Here is a 24,244-nt window from a genome sequence, read left to right on the forward strand (position 1 = left end):
TAATTTTCAGCTTTTACAACTAATGAAAAGTGATTTTTATGGTTGTGTTTTTGTTGTCAGGTTATAAAATATACTCTGGACCCTGTGTGGAAGCCGTTTACTGTGCCCTTACAATCTTTGTGTAATGGAGACATTGAGAAGCCAATAAAGGTTATTCTGCTTTAATAAAGATAACACTTATTTTTGTGACGATTTTTTTTAATCTAACTCGGCTGACAATCGTATGTGGTTTATTTAACAGATTGTATGCTTTGATTATGACAATGATGGAGGACATGACTTTATAGGAGAATTTCAGACTACAGCAATCAAAATGTGTGAGGCTCGTGAAGGCATGTCTGTGAGTATCTGCCAATGTAGCCATTTTTTGTGTGACCATAATACATTTTTATAGGTAATAAGCTAGCATGTTGGGACATAAGGGAACGTTTAAAAAAAAAATTCAAATCCCCTTTATAGACATAGAGGGGAATTCACAGAGGCCTTATGCACAAGTTCACGTACATTCCTCCCGCTATCCACTCGTACAATCTGCTAAAGATTACGGATTTTTTTTTACATGTCAAACTGATTTACGGATGCCAAACTGGTTACAAGCCTTAAAAAATAGTGGATTCCATTGATTTCTACGAGAGGATCTGTAAAAAAAATCTAGGTCCACACTAGGACATGTCCTTTTTTTCAGCATTGGTTTGCATCCTTGTAATCTACTGCTTGTGTGAATAGCCCAATAGACAACAATGTGCACTAACTCGATTACGGAAATACGGATCCGTAGATTACGGGGCGTGTGAATAAGGCCTAAGAGTGACGTTTTATACACCACTCTTTTGTAAAATCCTTCCCGTGTTAACTGTGTTGCATTTATTGAGAGGCACATCTGAGGCTGCCCCTGCAGCGCCATTAGAAATCTACGCCATTATAGGAGACATGCTTGTTTGCAGGTGTACATTGTAGTAGATAAAAACTAAAGTCTTTCTGAAAACTGCCTAGAAGCATGGATTTTGTAAACATTCTCCACTGAATGGCTATATTCACACACAGTATTTCTGTCAGTCTTTTGGTCAGTCTTTTTTCAACCAAAAACAGGAGTACTGACAGGGTAAAACTATAAATTTATATATATATATATATATATATATATATATATATATATACATACTAACCAACAGACTGATGGAAATACCATGTGTGAACATAGCCAATAGAAGGTGTTTATCATGTGGACAAAACATGTAGAAAGCCAAGTCGTTTTTACTCATGTGAACAAGGCCTAGATGATTTAAAGCGACTCTGTACCCACAATCTGACCCCCCCCCCCCCCCCCCCAAAAAAAAAAAAGCTTGTACCTTCGGATAGCTGCTTTTAATCCTAGATCTGTCTAGGGGTCTGTTCGGCAGGTGATGCAGTTATTGTCCTAAAAAACAACTTTTAAACTGGCAGCCCCGTGCCCAAAGGTCGGGGCTTAGATTTTGTATGCATTAGGCTGCCACAACCTCTCTGTCCCTCCTCCCCGCCCTCCTCATCATTAGGAATGCTCCAGGCAGATTGTCTCCTATTCATCAGCTGTGTAAATACTGAACATGGGCTGGATCGTTAAGGCACCTGTGCAATGTTCAGATAGGAGAAAATGTTCCAGTAGCATTCCTAATGATGAAGAGGGTGGGGAGGAGGGATGGAGGGGTGGTGCAAAGTTAGGGCACAGATACTCTAAGCCCTGACCTACAGGCACGGGGCTGCAAGTTTAAAAGTTGTTTTCTAGGACAATAACTGCATCACCTGCCAAACAGACCCCAGGACAGATCTTGGATTAACCCCTTTAAGACAGAGCCCTTTGATGCACAAAAGTCCGGGTAGGATTAATGCAGTGTTCCTCCCTGCCTTCTTAGAGCCATAGCGCTTTTTTCCACCTATAGGGCTGGTTGAGGTGTCATTTTTTGTGCCATGATCTCTTGTTTTTATTAATATCATATTGGTGTAGCAGAAAAATTTTGATTGCTCTTTATTAATTTTTTTGTGATATATAATTTAATAAAATCAGCAATGCTAGTGCGTTTTTTGGGGGTTTTTTTCCGTTTATGCCACTCACCGTGCGGAAACAATAATGTTATATTTTAATAGATCGGACAATTCTGCACACTATAATATATAATATGTTTATTTATTTATTTATATTTATATTTTGATAATGGGCAAGGGGGTATTTTAAACTTTTATTGGGAGGGGGTTTATAAGGGCGTTTTTAATACTTTAAAAACTTTTTTCTTACACTTTTTTAACACTTTTATTTACTGTAAAACATGCAATCATTAGATTGCATATACTGATCTATGCTATGCCATAGCATAGCATAGATCAGTGTTATCGCCGATCTATGTATAGAGCTGCCTGAGAGCAGACTCTACACAAAGATCGCGGATCCAACAGGACGGAGGTAAAGAGCTTACCCCCGCCTGTCGGCACATGCGATCGGGACACTCAGTGACAGATGCTTGATCTGTCACTGAGCACTTTAAACGACGCGATCGCTGTAGATCGCAGCGTTTAAGGGATTAATGAGTCTCAGCTGACTCTCATTACCTGCGGCCCCGGAGACTGATGTGAGTGGGATCGCTCTCTCTGCAGTGCTCCCGCTCACATCAATAACCCTGTCAGTACAGGGATTGTATATATACATTCCTACTGCACGGGGTATGTGCAGTAGGAACGTATATATAAATATTACTGACGCGAAGGGGTTAAAAGGAGCTATCCGAAGGTACAAGTGGTTAGGGGGGGTCAGATTGTGGGTACAGAGGCGCTTTAAGGAAATGAGTTAATCAAAATCTGCCCTATAGCAACCAATCACAACTCAGTTTTCATTTTAACAGTGCTCATTAAGATATGAAAGCTGAGCTGTGATTACACCCATTGTGTAAAGTTTTCCCTGATGAATATGAATATTTTTTCCAGGTGGAATTTGACTGCATTAACCCAAAGAAACAAAAAAAGAAAAGAAGCTATAAGAACTCTGGAGTAATCATAATTAAAACTTGTAAGGTAAAGCTCATCTCTTAAATACTGTATTTTTAGGGCCCTTTTACACATCTGCAGAGCCTTCACAAAGCTCAATCAATCGTGCTGCAGCCATTTAAATGTATTGTTACCGACCGCACATCCTCTGTTTAGACATAGAGGGCCAGATTTATCAAAGGGTGTAAAATAGACACGTGTGTAATCTTCCCACAGCAACCAATCACAGCTCAGCTTTCATTTTACCAGAGCTGAAAGCCGAGCTGTGATTGTTTGCTATCGGCAGTTTACACCAGTGTATATTTTTCACCATTTGATAAATGTCCCCCAAAGATGTGCGGCCAATATCGATCATTTATACTGCTGCTCTAAGGGCCAGTTCACGCTGAGTAACATTGGTGGAATTTCGCAGCGGAACTCTCCGCCACGAAATCACGCCTGCCTCAGCCAGACACTGTTACTCTACGGGAGGGCTCGCGCACCTCCGCTCTCCGCAGCTGCTCGCTTGAAGAGAAACAGTGTCACACTGAGGCAGATGGAATTGAATTCCGCCGATTTTTCTCCGTGTGAACTAGCCCTAAAGCTTGATAAACAAGTGTTTGCTAGTTTGTCGGCTGATTGCTGGCTCTTTTACTTGCGGAGAATATCGGGTAAGTGGGCACCTTTAACAAATCAATATTAGGAACACATAGGTGACCCATCTGTTACTCTCCAAAGAGAAGATTATTCTGCCTTTAGGCCCTTTAACACAGGACAAACAAAATCATCATTACAATGAGGGATGTTAAGGGCCGTACAAACAACCCAATGATCTTTTGTGCAGTTCAGCCACACAATTAATCAAGCCTTGTAGAGGCTCAGTAAACAAGCACCAATACATTTATACATATTTACGGCACATAGGAAATTGCCACTAGATTACATTTTATTTATGCATAATACTCCCATGTGGATTATATTTTTTTAGACTTTTCGCATTAGTTTACTTTTTTCATTTTTACATTTAGCCCAATGATACATAAGGTAGGTATCCAAACTATCTATATCTTACTGCTGCATAGGATTTTATTCAGATTTTGGGGTACTTACGGAAGCTAAATCTTTAAGCTGTTGAGTTGGGCACCCACTTTGTTGATATGCTTTAATTCAACACAGTGACAATCCCACTATAAGATGTATAACAGTCAGTATAATAGCATAGCTGCTAGGAATACATTGCCCAATGTACTTTTGTAAAGTGTCTCCAGGTAGTGGGCCCTTTAAACCTGTCTCTCTTAAATATACCAGACCACAAGTTTAGGCTGCGTTCACACTACATATATTTCAGTCAGTATTGTGGTCCTCATATTGCAACCAAAACCAGGAGTGGATTAAAAACACAGAAAGGATCTGTTCACACAATGTTAAATTTAGTGGATGGCCGCCATATAACAGTAAATAACTGCCGTTATTTCAATATAACAGCCGTTGTTCTAAAATAACAGCAAATATTTGCCATTAAATGGCAGCCATCCACTCAATTTCAACATTGTGTGAACAGATCCTTTCTGTGTTTTTAATCTACTCCTGGTTTTGGTTGCAATATGAGGACCACAATACTGACTGAAATATACTGTGTGTGAACCCAGCCTCAAAGTTGAACTGAGGGTAAAGGAGAAAGTTTGTCCTGACAGCACTCAAACCATGTTCTCTTCTTTCCCTTACTACCATGTAAATCAGGCGTTCCAAAAAAGAACTCTGGATGTGTGTGTGTGTGTGTGTGTATACTATTACTTCACACTCATATTTTTGTAGATACTGTTAATAATTCAGTTGTTTCTAAAATCTTTATTATTATATTTACTGTGTATAATGCTGTTGATGCCATTATATACTTGATAACAAAATTTAAATGAAAAAGATTGTATAACTGGTTGATTTTCAATCTTTGTGCTGTGTTGCTATAATGTTAGCTGCCATTGTATTACAGTCATATGATCACACATAACAGGTTCATATGCCTTTCTTTCAGATCACAAGAGACTATTCCTTCCTTGATTACATACTGGGAGGATGCCAGTTAATGTTTACGGTAAGTATTCCTGTCTTTCCCTTGTATCTACTATACCGCCTGTATGAGGAATCAACTGCACTCAGTAGATTTACACAAGTTGTTGCATTAAGCAGCTTTTTATAAAGCATATGAGTCATAAAGTATTTACTGTAAGCAACTTATCCAGAAGTAATTATAGGTTAAATATCAACACTCTAATGCATCACAATCAAGAAACTTTGCAAATAAGTCTTGATATAAAATATCCTACTGGTCCCAGATGTCCAGAGGCCGAAGATTTTACAGTTCTAAAGGGCTATATAGAGGACCTATGTAGGACCTGCCTGTAGGATCTAGCGATCACCTGGGCAACACCCCCCCCCCCCCAGCTCCCCGTGGTTCCTCGGCTCTTACTTGCTCACTGCCATCACTTGTAAAAGCACCGGCAGCTAGCGGGGAACTAGGAACAAGCGAGCAATGACCTGACAGGATGGCGCTTGTTTGCTCCTCTGAATCGCCCCGTGTAATAGGGGTTTATCTTCTCCTTCAACAACCTCTTAGACACAGTATGCACAAGTGCCATAGTAGTGTTGCTCTGCAGTCAATCTCCATGTAAATATAGTTCACTGGGTAAAACCAGTATAGCAAAGCATTGGTCCACAATACATCCTTGCCAGTAATATCTGTATTGCATCCTTAAAGTAGTTCACCAAAGAATTATTTCTTTCAAATCAACTGGTACCAAAAAGTGCCAGAGATTTGTAGTTTACTTCTATTAAAAAATCCTGTCTCCCAGTACTTATAAGCAGCTGATAAGTTTTTAATAGAAGTAAATTACAAATCCCTGGCATTTGATGTGAAAGAACATTTCTTTTTGTGAACTACTCTTTTAAAGAGGTTTTCCCAAAAAGTTATTATTGATAGGCTATCCACCAAACAGCCTATCAATAGTTGATTGGTGGGGGACACCCAGTGCCCCTGCTGATCATCTGTTCAGTGCCTGCACTACAATGAGGATGTGACTGGAAGCAGATGGTTCATACTTGGCTCCTATTCAGTTTAATAGAAGCTTAGGCTTGTGGTGGAGCTGAGGCTGGTGGGTTATAGGCTATCAATATTTGTTTCCTGGAAAACTTCGTCAGTGCTTAACACATTCAATGACATCAACCTTATCAATAGGCCTGGAGGAGTAGAGAAGACTTGAGTAAGGCCTAGCTGTATCCATTTTCACATCAGCTAGTACTATTGATCGTAATATGTATTACGGTGCACCTGAATGTGCCCTTTTGAGATATTATGTCTTCTTTTCCCCAGACCATTTGCTATGCCCCCCTCCCCGCATGGGATATGAAATCTCCTACAAGAGTCACTTTCTGACCACAAAGCCTATAAATAGTGCATTATTTGCTTTTATAAGGATAGACATATAGTAGACAGTAATGGAATGTAAACAAAAGATAGCTAGTCCTCTAGGTAGCCCTTAATAAAATCAAATGTATGGTAAAAGATAGGAGCATGGACCCCATAGATTGTAAGCCCTCGCGGGCAGGGTCCTCTTCCCCCATGTACCAGTCTGTCTTTTGCCTTCATGTAATGTTTTCTGATCTTGTATTGTTCCTGCCTGTTGCCTATCTATTGTATAGCGCTCTGGAACTAAGGGCGCTTTATAAATAAATAATAATAATAATAATAATTCATAAAACTCATAAATATACAAATAAACAAATATAATAAACAGTAGGCTAAAAAAAGAAAAGGAAAAATGCTGGAGGACTCTTGCGGTTTGGTAAATGTCCGCTTGATACAATAATGGAATAAACTTGTTCTATTATATAGTTAAGGATCTGCCAAGATTTATCATAGAATGCTTGCGGGGTCCAGGGGAGAAGTGCTGTTTGATTGCCAGTCACACATCTCACCAATCTCAGCGTCCCGAGGGCTGGTCCCAGGCGCTCTGTGACTGCTGCTATTTTCCATTGCTGCTCTCTGCTTTTGTAGTCCCAGGGAAAGACGGTGAGCATGCGGCCTCATTGTCAGCAGTCTTCCTGAATGGATAGCTTAGTTTCCTGATTGGACATAAAGCCAAGAGCCATAGAACATGTTAAATCTGTAATTATATCAAGCGGACATTTACCAAACTATCACCGCAAGGGCCCTGCCGGATTTTTCCTTTTCTTTAGCCTACTGTTTATTATAATTGTTTATTATTATTATTATTATTATTATTATTATTATTATTATTCTTTATTTATTTATAAAGCGCCCTTTATGTGTATATTTATGAGTATTATGAATTAAATGTCCATGTTTTTTATAATACATTTGATTTTATTAAGGGATAGCAAGAGGACTAATTATCTTTTGTTTACATGACCTTTGACCCTAGTCCTTGAAGGTGGACACTATTAGTTAACCTTAGTTATTCCTCATATGGAGCTGCACCATATCTTTCTTGTTCCAGTGATGGACTGTATTATCAGAAAATAACCTTTTCTTTATATTTTATAGTTTTCCCATTGATTAGAGGACCCTATCAATAAGCATACATTCCCTTCCCTTCTTGGGCAGGACCAGCAGTCATTTCCTGATCATCAGAAGGCAGAATTACAATGAAACCTAACATCTCTATTGTAAAGATGGAGGCAGAGAACCCTCCTCCCCAACCTTGCACAGTGATCTTTACATATGCCATAAAGCATGCCCACAACACTTTCCCGTAAAAGTTATTTCCTGCTAAGTAGATCTCTGGAATTCCATTCACAACAGTAGAATAAGGCTATGTTCACACAATGTAAGTTTAATAGTTTAATAATAATCACGGACTGACATTTCATTTTCAGTCAGTTTTCTGCGGCCACTATTCATTAATTAGCGGCCACAGAGAACCTGTCAGTTTATACAATGGAGCGTGCAACTCCGGCCGCACGCTCCATTGTTTGCAGAGGGGAATTCGTATGCGGGCGCATACTGATGCGCCCGCATCCGAATTCAGCAGCAGTGAAGGTACTGTGGTACTGCCGGGATGATCATCAGTAACTGTGATGTTCACACTGTGACAGTTCTGTGATCGGGATGGGTCATGGAATGGCCGGTGTTTTACTAAATGTGAACATGACCTCATAATGTAAAGAAAATGTAAAGTAAATATCAGAAGCTAAAACAGTATAATAGAGCTGCATGGTGGGCATAGAGTGAGAAGCCTCTTACTGGGAACACTCTTTGCTTTCTATGTAAATAGAAATCTAGAAATCACAGCATGTGCAGTTATAGGGCTGCCTTGTCTCTTATTTCTTATATTGCCCCAGGACAGATATTATTATTCTTTATTTATCACAGCAGAACATAACTATGCCTCTAGGATAGCATAATGCACCCAACTAACAGTACCCCAAAGGACCATTCTACCATCACTGAGAATCTTAAAGAAACACTCCTGGATTTATTTTTTATTTTTTGCTTATAAAGTGGAACCTAGGCTATTAATAGAAAATAATGTGTATGGCTTGTGCTTACCTGTTTTAGCTTATGTGACAGGCATGGATTGTTGGTTTTAGTTCACATTATATGCAGTCTTGATCCATTTCTTTATTCAAAGTGTGCATTCACATGTTGACTTTTTGCTGCCTTTTTCATACTTTTTACCTGTGTTTTTTCTAGCATTTTCCAAAATCGGGGTATAAATTACATGTCTTTACCGTGATTTGCACAACTGTGGTAGTTTTTGCCACAATTGCGAATACTTAAAAAGCGCAGCAAAAGGCAGTGTGTGAACACAGCTTCAGGGAAGCTATATAACTATCAAGTATCATAATCCAGAAGAGACAGCAGCAGCGGCATACAGATCCGGGTGGGGAGGGGTGTGGATGATGTCATTCTGTAGTTGACAGCTGATCCAGGACAGACTACTTCCCCTGACTTATTAAAAGGGTATTCCCACCTCAACTAACATAGTTAACCCCTTAAGGACTGGGCAAATTAAAATTTTTGCGTTTTCGTTTTTTTCCTCCTTGTGTATATAAGGCCATAGCAGTTGCATTTTTACACCTACGGACCCACATGAGCCCTTATTTTTTGCATCACTAATTGTACTTTGCAATGACAAGCTGAATTTTTGCATAAACTATGCTGCAAAACCAGAAAAAAAATTGAAAAAAAGTGAAATTGAAAAAAAAAACGCAATTCTTTTTCTTTGGGGGGGGCTTCATTTTTATGCTGTGTGTCCTATGGAAAAACTGACATGTTATATATGTTCCTCAAGCCGATATGATTAAAACGATATGTAACATGTATAACCTTTATATTAATTGATGGCTCGTAAAATTTTTTTATCTTTTACAGAAAATAAACGTTCCTTAAAATCACTCTATTCCCATGCTTGTAGCGCTTTTATCCTTTGGTCTATGGGGCTGTGTGAGGTGCCATTTTTTGCGCCATGATGTGTTCTATAGGTACCTTGATTGCGCATATACGACTTTTTTATTGCTTTTTATTACAATTTTTCTGGATTTGATGCGACAAAAAATGCGCAATTTTGCTTTTTGGAATTTTGACGCTTACGCTGTTTACCGTGAGGGATCATGAATTAAATTAATTAATATTTCGGGCGATAACGCACGCAGCGATACCAAACATGTTTGTTTTTTTATTTATTTTTATTTATAAAATGGGAAAAGGGGGGTGATTTGGACTTTTATTAGGGGAGGGTGTTATTTATTAATAAAAACACTTTATTTTAGTTTTACATACAGTAATATGGGGGACTTCTATATACACAGCACTGATCTCCCCTCCGTGATCGCATTGCGGGGGGGGGGGGGGGGTGAGATCCCCCACTAGACACCAGGGACAGGGGCCACACATACTATCCAAATGCAGCTGTCAGCTTTGACAGCTGCATATGAATAGTTAATTAGCCGGCTGCGGTGATCGGCTAATGCCCATGGTCCCTGGCTGCACATAGCAACCGGGGACCGCGTGCTGCATAGAGGGCTTACGCCGGGAGCCCTCTCTGATCCCCCTTAACGTCCACATCACGGGTATACCCGTCATGTGTCCTTAAGGGGTTAAACTTGTTGGGTGAGTAGACAAGCCAGACCAATGCTTTTAGAGCAGAGTGGTGGTTGGTAAAGTAGACAATGAGCTGTCAACAATGGGAAGGAAAGAGCAGCAAATCAGGAGAAGGAGGCAGATTTGGTGAATAAATATGTTTGAAAAAATATTTACCTTGACAAGCCCCATGAGTATAACTAAATTAGTTGAGATGGAAATACCCCACCAGGCTAGATGCACATGTACTGGGTTCGCAGTGGAGCATGCTCACCCTTATGCTATCAACAGTGTATAGGACTCTGGACCTGAGCCCCCTCCATACAGGGCGCCAGCCGGAGACCACAGCTCTTAGCAGTACAAAGCTATACTTGTATCCAGGTCCAGTCTCTTGAAAGCATCTTTTTAGTCTTGTGCTGGTTAAAAAAAGAGACTAAATGTAGGAAGTCCCGGTCATTTGAGCGCTCACAGAGAAGACAGTCATGTGACTAATGGACACATTGAGCTGTGACACTCTACTGGCTGGGACTTCCTGTGTTTAGTCTTTTTTTTTTCAACTAACAAAAGACTAAAATGCTGCCTTCGGGAGACTGGACCTGGATTTGAAGTAAGTATAGCTTTGTTTTATAGCAAGATAACAAAAAACAGTAATGAATGTAAATTGAAAACTTGATATCACATCTACTGTTGATTTAGACTTTGAAAGTTATAACAACAGTGACACTTTAGGGGTTCATTTTATACAAAAGCCTACAGTAAATACAAAGGCATGCAGTTTCCCTCTAATTTGCAGAATCTTACATGTTTAGTGCAGTATATGCACAGGGAATTCTATTCTTGTCCTAGATCTTTGTTTTCTTCCTAAAGGCCCTATTACACAGAGGGATTATCTTCCAAATTAGGCAGGTATCTCCCCATGTAAAAAAGACATTGATCATCTGGCAAACAAGCAAACACTAACTTGGCACCTGATCACAGTCCTTCAACATGTGAAAAAAGTCATTGGCCGATAGGTACAAATCAGATCAAATCAACTAGTACCAGAAAGTTACCCAGGTTTGTAAATTACTTCTATTTAAAAATCTCAGATCCAGTATCAGCTGCTGTATGTCCAGCAGGAAGTGGTGTTTTATTTTCAGTCTGTCCAAACCAGTAGAGGTTTTCCTTGTGGATTTACTACTGATCTAGACAGTCACAAGTGGCAGAGTTCCTGTCATAGGTAGCAGAAAGCACTGTTTTAGATTGAAAAGTTAAAAACACTCCCTGCAGGACCTACAGCAGCTGATAGGTACTGGAAGACCTAAGATTTTTAAATAGAATTAATTTACACATCTATATATCTTTCTGGTACCAGTTAATAAAAAAAATATATATATTTTTGCTGGAGTTCCCCTTTCAAGGAAGGGCTGCACAGACATCGCTAACAATGTCCATGCAGCCCTGCCTGCAGGAATATTGAGCCGTGTAATAGACTTGGTAAACAAGCGCGGATTTAGCAGATTGGTGCTTGCTTACCACAGGTTGGGTTGTCTGATTTTTGTCAGCCTTTAGTTTCAGTTCTGTTTAGAATGTATCTGTTTAAATGGACAGATTTGATGTAATAAAATGCATGAATTTACCACTTCTAAGAAGTGTGGGAAACTGTGCACAGTGTCTACTATATTTGATGGTAGCTAGATAAGATAAACAAACTGCATTAAGCATTAAAGTGTCACTGTCTTGTTTTTTTTGTACAGGCGATTTTAAGAAACTTTGTAATTGGGGTTTTTTTTATCATAAAAAAGCAGTTTGAAGCTCTTCCCCCTATCTTCATGGTTCTCTTATGGAGAGAGGAGGGGTGGAGGGAGATGAGGCACCAAAACAGGACAATAAAGAGTTAATTTACAGCTACATCACCGGGTTATCTCCTCTGAAGTCAGTACTGACCTCTCTGACCTCTGAATACCAGCTTTCACACAGGTCCCGCTGTGTAATCCTTTTTTCTTTGCTCTCTGCTGGCGACTAATCTCCCTCCTCCACCCTCTCCTCTCCATAGAACAGACAGGACACGTCTGATGTAAATAAGACGTGATTTCCTGATAATAGACAGTGAATGAGAGAGAGGAGGGGGTGGGGATGGGAAACCTGGGGAAAGTCTTTTTGAATGCAGATAATGGCATATTTGCCTAATAAACCCAATTACAACGTTTCTTAAAATCGCCTGTAGTAAAAAAAAAAAAACACAACAGTGACACTTTAAGTGTAAAAATCTAAAGCACTCTCTTTTAAAAAATGTTTTAATTATATGCATGCTGTAATATTTTTTTAATTTTTATTTTTGCTGAAAGCTTTTGAAACTGAAGTGTAAATGCTCAGTGCCAAACTTTTGTTATGAAAGGCACCAAAAAAAGATGTGATTCCTTGTTAATATGTTCCCTAATGTATATGGGACTGACCAGACAGAGAAGTCATGCAAAACTGTGACACCTATAGTGTACTGTAGGCTGAGGTTTAAAAAAGAAAATATAAAATGCATTTGCTGAATACCCAAAGACCTAAATTCTTTTACTTTATTCATTAAGAGTTATTGCTTTATCTTTAGGTTGGAATTGACTTCACAGCATCAAATGGGAATCCTCGAGATGCCTCCTCTCTCCATTATATCAACCCTATGGGCACAAATGAATACCTTTCTGCATTATGGTCTGTTGGGCAAATAATTCAGGATTATGATTCGTAAGTAGCCACATTTGCAGTAAGATACCAAAATAACCATTGACACAGCTTTATAACTTGCTGGGAAAATAACAACAATAATAATAATAATAAAGTTATAAAGAGTTATAATTATGAATATACAAAACAAGGCGACAGGTTGATTTTAGTGCTCTCTCTGTTATTATTTAGCCCCTGACAGCCTCCTTCACAGTGCATAGCTATTTCTCATTCCCTAAATGAGGTGGGGCCAGAGCTGTTTGCCAGTAGTCACCTATGTATTTCTAATCCTGTATAGCCCCTTTAATCCATGTTGTATTCAGTAAAGCAGTTTCACTGGGACTAGGGATGGTCCGAACCCGCCGAGGTTCGGGTTCGGCTGAACCCGAACGCTCTGCATCGGATTCCCGCTGTCTGCCCGCTCCGTGCAGCGGGTGGATACAGCGGGAGGACCGCCTGGAAAACTGGGATACAGCAGTAATCATTGCGGAAGGTTCGGGTTCGTACAAACCCCGTCCGAACCAGATTCGGACCATCCCTAACTGGGACCCTTGTATCTTAATGTCAGAGTACACAGTACCGTATGGGAGTGCCAAAGCATGCTTAGCAGGAGAGACATGATCAGTGTCTCCTTTGTCTCTGCGTGTATAGATGATAAATCCAAGAATATTGGGAGGAATGTATCATTGGAGATGTAAATGTATTTGTGTGTATATGTGATCTTTGCATTTAAGAGGCAAATGGGCGCACACACCTTCATAAGTTTTAGCCCAGTGTGAAGCTAATGAATATCTTAGACTGTTGAACAAAAGTCACTATTAATAAATGTGCAGTGAGCTCTAAGCTGGGGTATTGGTCACACTTAACTGACTACAGGCATGAAGAGGTGTAAACTGCGAATGCAGCAATTGCGCAAAAATTTGCTCCTTTTGTACACCAAACCACAAAAATACAGCAATGAGCAATTCCCCCTACTGTTTTTAGTGGCTTAAAATTGAAGTCTGATGAATCTTTTACATTTTAATGTGACCCATCAAAAACAGGATTAAGGAACAAACCAGTGTGCTCAGAGACTTGATGTTGGTGTATCGGCTTGCTAAGCTTGATCAGTAAGGCTACATTCACACAGAGCAAAAGGGGCGGATTACGCAAGGAAATATTTCCGCCTGAAATCAACTGACGCTGAATTCCGAGCAGAATATAAGCAGAATGTAAGCAGAATCCCTGCGTATTCCGCTAGGAAAGTGTTCAGCTCGTAATCAGCTCTTGACAAATTCAGAGCGGAATACTTGAGGAATCCGAGCTGATTCCGCATGCATTCAGTGCTGAAATTTGGCGAGTAAACTAGACTATACCAGAATATATACTAGAATCCACCCCCCCCCCCTTTTTTTCCCCATTTCTGCGCTGATTCAGTGCGTAATCCGTATTCTGCGCTGAAACTGAAAATCAGAGCCCCATTGGTTTGTATAGGCTTCCGCTAGCGGAAGAATGAACATGTTCATTCTTCTGGCGGACAGCGGATTAGCCGCGGAACGTTCAGTGCGTAAATTCCACTGTGTGAACTGCAGAGCAGAATTTCCATTCAACACAATGGAAATTAGCTTTGCACCTATTTTAACGGCTGAAATTTCAGCACAGAAATTCAGCTGCTTTTGCTCAGTGTGAACTAGCCCTTATGCTGTGTGCACAACAACGTACTGGGCATATCACCGGAGAAAGACGGCTGCTTTCTTCAATGAAGGAAAAACTTATTTCTGAAATTCAATGTCCGTTAAAATCTGGAATATAAACGATTTCACATTTTTCTTCTTTAGACCCAAGTTCTTGCGTTCCCAAGTGGATCGACCGTGAAATTGGTCTGATGCCTTCACCATGCTGTTTTTTCAAGGAGTTTATTCCTCCTTGCACTTTCTGTTTTTTTGACATAGTAGAACCTAAGTAATGTAAACTGATCTCTTCATAAGTACATGGGTTAATGTGTCTTGCTTCACTCTGAACTTATCGATCTTTGTGACTTGACCAACCCTAGTTATTCTTCATCGATTGGCTTTCAGTGTTTATGAAGGGTCAGCTTACCGCTAAGAGGAAATTTTTGCTGATTAGCATTATTGGAACATACTGTATATCCTTTTTTCCAGTATTAGAAAAGTTTTGAAATATCTTAGAGACATGTCAGAACTTTTGAGTGTTTAGGTGCTGAAAGGAAGGGGGCTGAGCTGCTTACTTGGGAGCTGTACTCCAACAGTTGTCGTAAGCATTTCCTGCTGATGTGAGTCTAACAGCACCGAAATAAAGTCTGTATGGCAATGTAGCAATTGGATGCACGTTAGAGAGCTGATAATCCCAATAGCAAGATTTTTAGCATTTAAGAAGAGTAGGTCCAACAGCATCCAGGATAGTGTAAATCTTCAGGAGCCTAAGGGTTCTTTTACACGCACAGATAGATCGCTTGTTTTAGCAAATGACAGGTGAGGATTTTTTCTTTTAAACAATAGGCATTTAGACGCGAAGACAAATCCCTATGAAAAGTCGTTAATAGGATCATAATTGTGTTCATATATATTCTGTGAATATTTGTAATTGTGTTCATATCCACTGTATATACTATGAACAATGAGTATTTACACTGAAAGACTTGAAAACGATTAACAATGATTTTTAGGTCCGCTCAAAAGATGCAGTCTTTTGAGTTGTTCCTTGCCACGTTTACACCAGAAGATTATTGCTTAAAGGGGTTATCCAGTGTGGGGGCACTTTTTGGGGGGAACGGGGAGGAGGTGGCTGAAGTAAAAGACCTCCACTCACCTCCCCAGTTCCAGCGGCGGGTCACTCATCACGGCGCTCCGGTACCCGGTTCCCGGCCGCTTCCTGGTGTCTGACGCCGCCTGAAGTCCTCCCACTCCCCCCAGAAAGTGCCCCCATGCTGAAGCACCCCTTTAAAATCAAAAAAATTTTTGCATGATATTTGTCCCATGTAAAAGACCCCTAAAGGAGTTGTGGTCACACACAGGAACAAGATAGCCATTAATGTAAAATCTCTGAAGGTGTTAGGAGATTAAAGAAACCTCTAGCAGATTAACCAATCTGTCAGAAATACAAAAACATTGAGAGGTTGTGTTAGTATTGTATATAATGTTGAAGTGTCATGAAGTGGGCTAGAATAGAAGGTTGTTCATTAAGATTATTAGAGTAATTGTAGCAGCAGAACACGAGTGTGATGCTTCTGTGTGATGCAGTAACCTTGAAGGTGATGTGAGGACAGGGCCGCATGTAATTGGACAGCGACATAATGTACGTTGCAGTAGAACATGATGTGCCCAATCAGGTAATGGAAATGATCACGGCAACAGGAGAGGAGTGAGCTAAAATTGCGAAAGGCAGTGACCTGATAGGATTATGTTCGGTAGGGCTGCCTCTGACAAGGACAATGTGATGACGGGGAGGATGAGATAGTTATAGAGACTGCTGGAATGAACAGGCAACCCTAAATATACTGTGATGCAGATGAAGGCATAAAATGCAGGTGTCAGATACACCTCCATATAAGACAGAACTTCTTATCATTCAATTATTGAAAGTATTCCTTTATAAGAGAATTGTTACTAATTGTGATAGCGGTTCACATCTAACTACAAGAAACCCCTCACATCAAACCCCTAGTGCTCCGCGAATGTTAAGTGCTTATTCTGATAGCTGCACAACAGTTACCACGGCAACACGTTCATTTGTCTTCTGTTGCTTGCTGGGATAGAAAAATGGATTCCTGTCAAGTGACAAAAAATTCATCTCTTATAAAAGCTTTGGTTATGTATGCCATTCAGAAATCACTGTCTTGTCAAGAAACACATGTGATTAGGATAACTAGAAATGTATTTATTGAATATATATATATATATTTAAAGAAATTCACCTATGCTAACATACTAATTAAACATTACATGATATATCGAATAATTGATCCTTTCTAAATGTAAATGTTTTCTTACTTGCAGTGACAAGCTATTCCCTGCCCTGGGGTTTGGTGCACAGCTACCTCCAGACTGGAAGGTACTATAATATGTCTATGATCTGTTTGTTAAGGGCATAATTCTCACAGTGCATAATATGGTGGTCATTTTCTTAGATTCCATGCGTGCTTTTAGGGAAGAAGATGGTATCTTATTGTGTCATGTGGCTGAACCCTAAGGCTCAGTATACATGACAGATTTCACTCTGCCACTCATGTCTGGATGGGCAGAACTTGGGCGCAGCTGCTGTGAATACATATGAGAGTAGTCAGGTCCTGACTGGATAAGACACATTTGCATTTTGCACAAGTGCCATGAAAAGATTAATTTCTACAGAATGTGGCATCAATTTCTACATATAGGGGCATGTTCAGAATACCATTTACCTCATTATAAAGTATCCAGGGGCTGTTTAGATTGAACATATGTGGCTGTTTGGGATGCAACTTGGTAGCAGGTAGGTAGCAAAGGACACCTTAAGAGATCTTGAGGAGTAATATATGTGTGTGTGTGTGTGTGTGTGTGTGTGTGTGTGTGTGTGTGTGTGTGTTAAGAGCATAATGTAGTTTATTTTTTATGCTTTCCAGGTATCTCACGAATTTGCCATCAATTTCAATCCTACCAGCCCTTTCTGCTCAGGTTAGTTGTCCTTCATTTGTCATATAACCTAAACACTGGATGAGAATAAATAGTGCAAAATCAGAAGAGCTGCTGTCAACCTATGAGTGGTTTGAGGGAGTAAGCTTTGTCTGTCTGTGATATCAAATATTATAGGTTTATCTGTTTTTCCAAGAATAAAGCAAACTTAGTCATATACTACTGATTAGGTCCCTTGCCCACAGTCTATGTTAGTTCCTATGTTGACAGTCTTTAGATTCTGGACGCAATACTGAAAACCATGTTATGTGCCAATGGTGGCCAACCACTGTATTAGGATGTTACGTCATTGGGGATTTAGTGCATTAGATATGCCAGCTAATACACTCATAAAATACCTTTCTCCCAGACAAGAGGACTAGCTGAGGTAAACAGAGAACAGTTTGTGTTGATTTCCTAGGTTGCATATGAGCCACTTCATGGGTATTTCTATGTCATCTAGCTATGATTTACGGTACTTTACTAATTTGCATAGGCTATAATAGCTCCTTTCTGTCTTTTTATAGGAGTGGAAGGCATTATAGAGGCCTATTCTGCTTGTCTCCCTCACATACGGTTCTATGGACCCACCAATTTTTCTCCAATCATTAATCATGTTGCACGATTTGCAGCTCAGGCAACTCAGCAGCAGACAGCAGGGGTGAGTAACTAACCAGAGTGCAAACAACTACCATGCCTTACATGGCACCACATAGATCGAGGTACTAAGTACTGTAATCTTATCTTCTTTCTCCATTGCTGTCACTTTAGCAGTTTTTTTGCAGGTAACATTTATTTGTCATAGAGGACCCAGGCTTCCATGTAAAGAGGCTTCCATGTAGAGAGTTGTCCTGCAAACAATTTTAATTTAAGCTCATTCATGCTTTGCAGCTGTTTGCTTATTTTTAGACAGAAAGAGAATTGGAGTTTAGTTATGACTAAAGAATGCATTGTGCGCAAAAAATGCATTTAAAATGCAAAGTTCGAAGTGGGACAAATTGGGCTGTCCACAGTTCACATAGAAAGTTTCCTGGTGTGATGCTTAATCATGGAGGATGCCACTGACAGAATTCTCGGTTGTCTGCAGAATTATTTTTTAATTTAAGGGGGTTATACAGCATTAGGCAACTTTTTATATTTTGCTGCTGTAGAGCCTCCACTTCTGAGACAAAGTCGTTTGGGAGTGACAGCCCATTCAGCCAATCACTGACTGTGATGGAACAGCAGTGTTGCCAATGATTGGCTGGGTGGGCTTTCACTCAAGTTAGTCTCAGAAATGGAGGCTCTGTAGTCAGCAGGGGACCGCATTGACACCATGGCAGAACATTGGGGGAGCACCAACAGGTAAGCATAGGTGCTTTTATCGTTTTCTACATAACAGCAGTAAAATAATAAATGTCTAACAATGGATAACCCCTTTAACCATGCTCAGAGTGGTATGAAAAATAAAAAATATTTACTCACATGCTGTTAATCCCCTAACAGTGCCATTTTGTCCCTGCTGTTCCCCACCACCAAGCACTTCCTGTTTGTGTCTTAGTACATAGGAAATGCCCACTGAACCAGTCAGTGGCAAGTCACCACAACGGCCATAGATTGGTTGAGCAGGCATTTCTTTCCTGTTAGGAGACAAGCAAGAAGCACTCACCAACATGGACTAGTACCATCAAAATAGCACAAGCGGGGGATTTGCAGACACTGAATTTTTATTCATCACACCATCACCATATTTAAATATAAAAGGACAACCGCTTAAAGCATGCACTCCATTCTCTACTACTTCTTATTTTTTTCTTCTTCTTTAACAGCAATATTTTATCCTCCTTATTATAACGGATGGTGTCATCAGTGACATGGATGAAACAAGACATGCTATTGTACAGGCATCTAAGTTGCCCATGTCCATTATCATCATTGGAGTGGGAAATGCAGACTTTTCTGCCATGGAATTCCTTGACGGCGATAACAGAATGCTCAGATCCTATACAGGAGAGGAGGCTTCAAGAGACATTGTGCAGTTTGTACCATTCAGGGAGTTCCGTAACGTAAGTCTAAAGCACCAGTATATATTTGCAATGTAGCCATAACCAAGGGTGTATGTAGCTTGGAGACAGATCACAAGTCTGCTTTGGGGACCCAAGAGAGAGCAGGGCTTGTGTAAAAGGACTTTTTTTTTCCCAATGAGCAGTGAGAACCCTCAACAGCCTCTATCTTCATAGATATTACGACACTATTAAACAAGATAGTGGGGAAGAAAGGTTCTGTAGTTACTGTATGCCTCTGGGGCAACTCTGCTTAGGGGAGTGGAATATATCTGTATTTGTACATCCAGCTATACCTATGTTTCTAACCTTTATCAAATTTTATTGTCAACAACTTGTTTCATTTTTATTCTACAGGCACCTAAAGAAACCCTGGCCAAAGCCGTTCTTGCTGAACTTCCACAACAAGTGGTAGATTACTTCAAGAGCCACAATCTCCCACCCATCAAGGCTGAGGGTGTATAACTGTCTACAAGACAATAACATGCAATGAGACCTGTGGGCCATCCTTGTATAAAACCAGCAATCCCGAAAACCTATGACAATTTTAATGGCGACACTTAGACACGGACGCCTATTTCTGTATTAAAGCCATTGTTTATTTTTCTAAGGCCAGAGACTGCGCTATGCTCTGGTTCTGGATTGCTGCTATCGTATTCTGGTTATCATGGAGATGCCCATTGAATTATTATATGGCATTTCTAGTTGTTAGGTGGCCTCTCATTGGACAAGACTTAAAATACTGCACTTGTTTAGAGATTGAGGTGGATGGCATGAAACTGATGTTTGGAGTTGTTATGGAGTCATAGATTACAGTATGTTACTAAAATTGTATTTTGTAACTCATGACTCTGCCAAATGTTGTGATACTACAACTTCTAGCATGCCCGCTCAGCCTTAGCAAGTGGAAAATGATAGGTTACTTATAATATTCTCCAGCATCCCTAGTAATGCAGAAGTCAGAAAGATCTGAGGTCCTATTTTCCACAAAGGGTGTAGAAAATAGTTTATTAGGTACAAATGTGACTAATGTAACAGATCACTTTTTCACATTAGTGAAGTTGTCATTGCTGAGGTAAAACTGTAGCACTGACCGAGATGAGGTACATGCCAAAATGCCACTGTCATAAAAGACAATTGTATACTTGATTTATTTTCAGTCCCATATTCGCAAAACAAAGCCATATATGCTTGTCTGAATATTTTCTTGTGTTTTTCTTGTATTGGAATGAATGCAGTCGTGTTGTTACTACAGAAGGTAAAGTTGAGTGACTGTGGACTTGTGAGAGGCAGTGTTAATAAACTGAACACCGAATGCATCTATTAACATGAGCAGCTGCACATCACACTATTCCTCAGCACTGTAGGAGGTACATAACTTTTAGACAGCAACTTGGGAGTTGCTATCCTATTATCCTTTATTATAAAAATTGGGGTTTGAGTAGTCCATTCCTTTAGATCAAGACAATTTTATTGAACAGCAATGGCAGATTCCTAGTGTTTTCAAGCTGGCCATACATATCAGATAACTGACAGGTCCCCTCACACCAGCACCCCTATAAAAAAAAGCTTAGATCAGTTGAGTATGTTTGTTTATTGCTATAGGGACAGTGGCCCTGCTTATTTCTAGAAGCAACAAAGAATTGGGCTACTGTGACTATGTATTCAGCTAATGTGTATGACGTGTTTTCAAGCCTCTGTGATATCTGAACAACTATCATTTTGCGATATCATGACAAACACATTGAAATATTGTCAAATACAGACTACATGTTGTGATGGTTTATCGTAATAAAAGAACATGGCCAATGTATAGCTAGTAGACGAAGAGAGCCAAATCTAGCTGTGGTTGCTGTACGAGTAGTGTTTTTCCTTTACCAGGCTTTCATTTCATCTATTCCAAAATTCAAATTAGTGAGGATCCTGAATGAGATTAAAGTCTCAGAGGGGAAAAAAAGCCCAAGAGAGAAAAAAGTATGCACATCCCAATGTAAAATTGTAATATACTTTACTGAAAATAGCAGACTAAAATCAAACTGTATACAGAATGTAAAAACGACCTAAGGAGGGACACAATATCACCCTACCTCACTATCCAAGGATACATTCACATGATATGTATCCCCCTCCCCTCAGTATCACATAGTAAAGTCACAGAGGAAGTGTGCACCATGCTATATGCACTGGGATTATAAATAACAAACAATAAATACATATGGACTGTAAATGCATAAAGTGACAAAGTGCAGCTAATACAACTGTAAAGATATACACTTAGTTATATGAGCACAATAAAAAGCAGGTGCAATCAACAACCTTACCAATGGATCATAAAATGAGGAAGGAACCCAGTAAAATGAGGAACAGCGGAAGAGCACTACACTTGGGCAGGGTATTGCTATGACCGCTCTTACATTGCATGTAAGTGTCTCCTTTGCTAGTGAATTGGGGTTGATGTGTCCCTCCTCAGGTCGTTTTTACATTTTGTATACAGTTTGTTTTTAGTTTTGCTATTTTCAGTAAAGTATATTACAATTTTACATTGGGATGTGCATACTTTTTCTATCTTGGGCTAATCTGGTCATGATTACATGGATTTTCGAAGATAGTGTATTGGCACTTCTTGCACTTTATGTAGCCAGTGTGCACCTCCAATATTAGGTGGATAAACATTCTACATTGAGATGAACAGGATTTGCTAAATGGTATAGGGGGAGCACAAGTAGATTGCTGTACATTGTACAAATTGTAACAGAATGACCACACATATATGGTAAGCTATACAATAAAAACTTCTCGTGATCTGGTGGGATTCAGCTGATAGAAACATGTCTGATTTTTTATAATATGAATGGATGTCAAGAAGCATGCATGGCTAGTATATGTCAAAAGAGATATATGAATTAGTAGTTCTAATTATTATCCGTAGTTTCATTACAGATATTTATCTTATCTTCCAAAGTTTAAAGCGAATGTACCATTAGGTACATCTTTTTTTTTTAACATTAGCAGATCGACAACAGCCTGAAGATCGCAGTCTTTATTTTTAAAAACACTGCCCAGTTCTTTTGCTGTGCATGGCAAAACAATGGCATCGAGTGCGGGAATCAGGCAGTGATTAAAAAAAAAGACTGCACCACCGGGATCCCTGCACCGGCGCCAATCTACTAGTGTAATAAAAAAAAAAGATGTACCTGATGGTACATTCGCTTTAAAGGGCAATCTGTCGGCTGCAGTTCAGATTCCAAACTGCTGACACTGTTAGATAGCACATGGTGCCTTCCATATATCCAGCTGTGCTTCTATGACATAGAAAAACAAGGTTTTCCCAAGCCCCTGAGGGCTGTAACACCTCCTCACTTCCAACCCAATCACTGCATGATTCACAGTCATCTGAAAGCTGTGCCCCAAACTGGGTCAGGGATGGGAGGGGGGATAAGGAGGCATTACAGCCTTCAGCACTTTAAGGGCCTAGGAATACATATTTTACACTTTGCAGTGAAGAATAAAAAATAAATATTTCTATGGTCTGGAAGCACTGATGGGTATATGAAAGGTATTGTATGTCTTCTTAACAGATTCACTTTAATCCTGTTTGTGTGCCCTATTAGGCATATGAAGAATAGAGAGTAAAATTGATTCCTGGTGTGGTTGACAGTATTACATGCTTTCCTTCAGTTGAAAGGGAGCTAGGTAACACTACATTTCCTCTGCAGTGGCCAAACACAACTTCCCCAGGGAATATAAGCAGGTTGCCAATGGCTTCATGTTTAGGGCTTTGTTAGTTTTGCATGAGACAATCCCTGTAACTTAAAGCACAATACTTGATATACGATAACCATGATCTATAGACATGCCTATATACTGTGATTCATATCCATTGTGGACAAGGGTGGTTGGAGACTTATAGGGTTAATGGTTCCCATATCATTGGCTTATTTAACTTGGCACCAAAAATGCAGATATTTCAGCAAGTATTGGGATTCATTTCATTAGCAATAGCGGATAAAAGCTGTTACAAGTAACTTATGACTAGTGATGTACATAGAGAACAGACACATTCAAATTTAAAAAAGGAGGTTCTACTGCTGTAGAACTACAAAGCTCAGAAGAGTACTGAGAACACATAGTTCCAAAAGAGCAAGAGGGGCATGATTTGCCTGTTTCTAGGGCTAGTCTTTTACACTGAGATGGATATTTGCTGATATTATGTATACATTTGTACATTTTTGTATATAGACCTGTGGCGGAAACTACAAATATCTCAGATAGACAGTAATAAGAGATGTGCATACAGCGCTGGCTGCTCAAGCAGAAAATGGATCTAGAGCTCCTCCTATTGGAGGAACTTGTAAGTAATGGTAGTTCCTAATGTCCCTTGCCATCTCAGTTTTGGATTATATGTTAAAGCTTATGTATTAATGTATTGTTAACTGTTACTCTACTATGTTCTTGTGACATTTTTGTATTAAAATGCATTGCAAAACTGATGCCATAGCAGAATAAATGCTTAAAATATTCAATTTTAATTCTTCAGTGGTGTTTTGTGATGTTTGGTGACATGGTGATAGCTAAGACTGAAGCATGTTGTTTTTTTTTTAATTGTTCTTTATTCATATTTTCAAGAATACATACAGCAATCCACATTATAAAGTGTATTAAAGGCGAGCAAAGAAGCGCCAACCGCGCTTAATTATCACATCTTTCATTGTTAGCTCGAGCTTGTGCCCACCCCCATTTCCTCCTTTAACAAACAAGACTAACAAACATAC

General features: G+C 39.6%; 1 protein-coding gene across 4 annotated transcripts in view; it reads left to right on the top strand.

Annotated features, from left to right (window-relative positions):
- CPNE2 (copine 2) overlaps positions 1 to 21,450 on the top strand; it is a 93,860-nt gene extending 72,410 nt beyond the window's left edge. For all 4 annotated transcript variants that reach the window (XM_069966006.1, XM_069966007.1, XM_069966005.1 and 1 more), the window contains 10 exons: positions 61 to 150; positions 242 to 340; positions 2,953 to 3,039; positions 5,024 to 5,083; positions 12,672 to 12,805; positions 16,780 to 16,834; positions 17,382 to 17,433; positions 17,958 to 18,091; positions 19,239 to 19,475; positions 19,830 to 21,450. In XM_069966006.1, the coding sequence (XP_069822107.1) occupies positions 61 to 150; positions 242 to 340; positions 2,953 to 3,039; positions 5,024 to 5,083; positions 12,672 to 12,805; positions 16,780 to 16,834; positions 17,382 to 17,433; positions 17,958 to 18,091; positions 19,239 to 19,475; positions 19,830 to 19,937 (1,056 nt within the window). In that variant the 3' untranslated portion in view covers positions 19,938 to 21,450. The remainder of the gene's footprint in view (positions 1 to 60; positions 151 to 241; positions 341 to 2,952; positions 3,040 to 5,023; positions 5,084 to 12,671; positions 12,806 to 16,779; positions 16,835 to 17,381; positions 17,434 to 17,957; positions 18,092 to 19,238; positions 19,476 to 19,829) is intronic.
- The last annotated feature ends 2,794 nt before the right edge of the window (positions 21,451 to 24,244 follow it).

Source organism: Dendropsophus ebraccatus, chromosome 4, assembly GCF_027789765.1.
Source record: "Dendropsophus ebraccatus isolate aDenEbr1 chromosome 4, aDenEbr1.pat, whole genome shotgun sequence".
In the NCBI taxonomy this organism is placed as follows: Eukaryota; Metazoa; Chordata; class Amphibia; order Anura; family Hylidae; genus Dendropsophus; species Dendropsophus ebraccatus.